The 4,706-nt window shown below is 58.1% G+C and overlaps 1 protein-coding gene across 1 annotated transcript; it reads right to left on the bottom strand.

The window, feature by feature from the left end:
• Positions 1–1,417: 1,417 nt before the first annotated feature.
• LOC143895709 (uncharacterized) lies at positions 1,418–2,095 on the bottom strand. Its single transcript, XM_077403020.1, has one exon. It carries the CDS (start codon positions 2,093–2,095, stop codon positions 1,418–1,420), a length of 678 nt encoding a protein of 225 aa, XP_077259146.1.
• Between the last annotated feature and the right edge of the window lie 2,611 nt (positions 2,096–4,706).

The raw sequence follows: 4,706 nt of genomic DNA, 5'->3' as shown, positions 1-4,706 counted from the left end.
CGAGACACACTCGGCGAAGACAGAGAATGCCGGAGGCGCTCTACCTTCTTGTCCGGACAGGCTTCGGATGCTTTGGATAATAGAGAGAAGCTGGTCCTTTGCCGAGACACACTCGGCGAAGACAGAGAATGCCGGAGGCGCTCTACCTTCTTATTCGAACGGCTTCGGGTGATTCGGATAACTGCGAAAAGTTAGTCGTTAGCCGAGACACACTCGGCGAAGACAGAGAATGCCAGAGGCGCTCTACCTTACGTTCGGACTGGCTTAGTGCAGGAATTCAGGATCGGTGTTGTCGGAAAGACTGGTGATCGGGAATCGCGTTCTGTGCCAGCGACGCCGGGCTTATATACGCGTCGCGGCGTGGTGAGGGTAGCGACGGCGGTCGCGAGCGCCGAGACGGTGCGACGGAACGATCGGTGGTTACGGCGTCCCAACGCTGCGATCGCGTTCGGCGGTGTTCGGCTGCCTTCGGCACCGCTCGGCGCGGTGAGGCGGTTGCCGCGTTAAGTCCGTTCGCGGACTTTGTTACATGTTACAAAAAATATGGGCACACCGTGCCCGGTCTTCACCCCGCGGGTGGTCGGCGGGGTGGCTTCGGCGAGGTGTTTGTGCCGGAACGATGCATGTTCGGGGGTGCATCGTTACATCACCCCCCCTTGGAAAGCGCGAATTCGGCGCTCTAGGTTTTAAGTTTGATCTCTCGGATCGTGCGTACGGTGCCGGTGTTGTTGAACCGGATATGCCATCTCTTTCCTCGGGACCTTGCCTTGTGTTGGCGTTACACGTGAGCGTGGTAGTGTGGCACCCAAATAATATGCCCGTCCTCCACTTCTACCGGGATTGGAGGTGGCGGCTTCGTCCCTTCGGCCCAAAAGGGTCGGACCTCGGCCGGAGGTGGTTTCGGTTGGCGCGGCGCGGCACTCTCTGCCGTGGCTGGTTCCGGTTGTGATCCTGGCGATGCCCGGGGCTTGGTCGTTAAACGGTCCCGTATGGCTGCGAGGTCCACGTTCGTCTTTTCGATGCGGACGATCGTAGGTGCGGATTGTGGCCTCGTCTGGCTCATTGGCGGTGGCGGGGTGGTAAGCCATTCCAGCTTTCGCCGTTGTTGCTCGTCCGAGCGCTGTATCCTGCAGCCGATCGTCGGCACGGGTTTTCGTGTCGGCGGTGCGACCGCGGGTTTTGCGAGAATAGCGGCGGTGGCGGCGGAGCCTGGGGCGAAGATCTTCGTCCAAGTTGCGCCGAATCCTGGGCAGGCCAAATCGTAATGTACTGGCTCTGCCAGGATCTTTTCGATCTCTGCGAGGATATCGCTCTCCGTTGACTTGCTCTGGTCGGTCTCCATGGCTCGTCTGTGAGTTTTTCTTTTCGGCGCCGGCGTTTATTTTCCTTTTTGGGAGTGGGGCGGTTTGTTTTTCGCCTAATCTTCGGCTTCGTCGTCGTCCTCCGAATTTGTTTCATTGTTATTGTTATTGCCGTTATCTCCCGATTCCGTGTTGTCATCGTTGTCGGTTTCTGTTTCGGTACTGCTGTCATCCTCGATGTCAGGTTCGTTGTTTTCGCCGGCGTCGGTTTCGGTGTCATTGTCCTCTTCGTTGTTGTCAGGCGCGGGTTTTAAATCTTGTACGTGGATATGGCGGCTCCACTTGCCGCTTCTGTCGTGGAGATCGACGATTACCGGTGATACAATTCGGCGCACCTCGAGGGGACCGCGGAACTTTGGCGCTAGTTTGGCGTTAAACGCGGCGGCTTTATTGGAGAGTGGGTATTCGCGTTTCCATACCCACTCCCCGACTTTTGGTGCCCATTGTTGGCGTCGTAGATTATAGTATTTTTCCTGCCTCTGAAACGCTCGCGCCAAATGTATCCGTACGAGCTCGTACGCCTCCTCGAGGTGTCGGCGCGTTTTGTTCGGTGGAGCGGCCGCGGTGCTTGGGGCGGTCTCCCGGTTGAGAGGGGAGATTGGTTCTCGGCCGAATATGAGATACGCGGGGGAGTAGCCGGTGGCTTCGTGGCGGGCCGTTGTATACGCGAATTGGAGTTCGGGGATGCGCTCATCCCAATTACGGTGGTTTCGGTCGACGTATTGCGAAATCATCGTTTTTACAACCCGTTTGTTTGCTCGACCGGGTTGCAATGCGGCGCGTGAACCGATGCGTATATGTGTCGGACGTCATGGGCGGCGAGCATTTTTGCGAGTTTACTGGAACGAAGCTGCGTGCCGTTGTCCGATAATATCGTGTCGGGGCAGCCGTGGCGGAATATAATCGCTTCGGCGATGTGCGTGGTTACGGCGGTGGCGGTGGCGCGACGCAAGGGGCGCATCTCCAACCACTTGGAGAAACGGTCCTGCATTGTTAGGAGCCATGTGTGGCCTTGCTTCGATCGCGGCAGCGGTCCGATTAGGTCGAGGGTGACCTGTTCCCACGGGCGGGTGACGGACGTGGCGTGTAGTGTTCCCGCCGGTCGGGTTTGCGCGACTTTGTGCCTTAGGCACTTAGGGCAGTTTCGTACATATTGTGCAATTTCCCGGAACATGCCAGGCCAGTAATATAACTGGGCGACGCGAGCGATCGTTTTCGCGATGCCGAGATGTCCGGCGGTGGGGGCGTTGTGATTTTGGTAGAGGATCTCAGGGCGCAGTTCCTTAGCTACGCATTCCTTCCATTGGGCTTCGGGCGGGGTTTCGTTAAAGTCGAGGTTGTGCAATATGTGCCGGTACAGTTTCCCGTCCCTCACCTCGTAATCGGGGTGTTTCCGGGGAGTGTTTTGCACCGCTCGTAGCGTCCGGCGGTACCACGAGCAGCGGGGCGGGATCGTGACGGCGGCGGCGGTGTTTTGACACGACAGGGCGTCCGCGACCCGGTTGAGGGCTCCCTTGCGGTACTTGATGTCCATATCGTATTGTTGAAGCTCGAATGCCCAGCGTCCCAACCTGCCGGTGGGTGCATCTAATTTTTGCAGCCAACGGAGGGATTGGTGGTCGGTAATTACTGTAAATGAGTATCCTTCCAAATACTCGCGCATTCGCCGGATTCCCCAGATTACGGCAAGGCATTCGAACTCGGTCGCGCTGTAATTCCGTTCGGCCTGATTCAATGTGCGGCTGGCGTATGCGATAACTCTCTCCCCCTCCGGGAAGTTTTGCGTGAGCACGGCCCCGAGGCCGGTCGTGCTTGCGTCGGTTTGTAGGATGAAATGGCGCGTGAAATTTGGGCACGTGAGGACCGGCGCGGAGGTCAAGGTATCTCTTAATTTCTCGAACGCGGTATCCTCTGCCTCCCCCCATGTCCAGCGGGCGTGCTTTCGCGTCATGGCGGTGAGCGGCGCGGCGATGGTCGCGAAATCTTGGATGAACCGTCGGTACCACGATGCTACCCCCAGGAATTGCCGGATTTGTTTTACGGTTTGCGGCCGCGGCCACTGGGCGACTGCCCGCACTTTCTCCGGGTCGGTACGGATCTCTTCGCGATCGACTATATGGCCGAGATATTGTAGGCGGTCGACGCAAAATCTGCATTTGTCCGGGTTGAGTCGTAAACTTGCTGTGCGGAGGCGCCGGAATATTTCGCGTAAAATCCGGAGGTGTTCTTTGAATGTTTCCGTGATAATGATAATATCGTCGAGGTATACGAAGACGTGAGATTCGAGTTCTGGCCCGAGCACGGTATCTAGCAGCCGCTGGAATGTCGCGGGGGCGGAGTGTAGGCCGAACGGCATTACTTTAAAGTGGTAGAGCCCCTTCCCCGGTACGGTAAACGCAGTGATCGGTCGGCTGGGTGGGGTGAGCGGCACCTGCCAGTATCCGCTCTTGAGGTCGAGCGTAGTCAGGTATTTTGCCACGCGTAATTTGTCGAGCGTTGCGGTGATTTGAGGGAGGGGGTAGGCGTCGGTCTCGGTCGCGTCGTTAACCCGTCTAAAATTGATGCAGAGTCGGTGGCTCCCGTCTTTTTTCCGTACCACGACCACCGGGGAGCTCCAAGTGCTATTACCCCTTCCCGTTCCATTTTTTTTTACCTTGGCGCTAATGATGGCCTGCATGGCTGGATTGCGCGGTCGGTACCGTTGTTTAATCGGCTTGACGTTTTCTTTGACTCGGATGTGGTGGGCAGTTTTGTCGGTTGGCCCGCTTACTTGGTCGAAGAGCGGGAGTTCTTCCGCGAGGAACTCCCGGAGTTCCTTAACTTCGGTTGGGGTGTGTGGCGCGATGCCCTCGGTCATTGCGATGGCGGGGGTCTGGTCGCGGGGTCCCGAATCGACGAGCGCGGGGATGGCGCGTCCTAACTTCGCCCAGAAATCGACTCCAAGTAGTACCGCGCTTCTCAGGTTTGGCATAATTGTAAACGAATGCCAGATCGTTTTGCCGGGGGTCTGAATTGGTAGCCGGACGCGGCCCGGTAACGTGATATGCTGCCCGTTGGCGAGCTGGACTTGCCCTTCTTACGGGGTTACGGGGAAGCCGAGGTTCTGCGCGAGTTGGGCGGTGTGCTCGTTGACGAAGGAGATGTCCGATCCGGTATCGAGCAGGGCGTCCAGTGAACGGTCTCGGATGCGCGTGTTCAGGTGCGGCCGGGGCGTGAACTTTACGGGGAGGACCGGGGGGTGGCCGGAGTTTCCGCGGTCCCGGCGTCGTTTCCCGGAGGCGGGTGGCACTCCTTTGTCAGAACGCCGTCTTTGCCGCATTGCGAGCAGAATTTACGGGCGGTGCG

Source organism: Temnothorax americanus, unplaced genomic scaffold (assembly GCF_048541705.1).
Source record: "Temnothorax americanus isolate GAGA-0224 unplaced genomic scaffold, ASM4854170v1 Scaffold166, whole genome shotgun sequence".
Lineage (NCBI taxonomy): Eukaryota > Metazoa > Arthropoda > Insecta > Hymenoptera > Formicidae > Temnothorax > Temnothorax americanus.
Note: the sequence above shows the minus strand (reverse complement) of the source record. Positions and strands in the feature narration are given on the sequence as shown.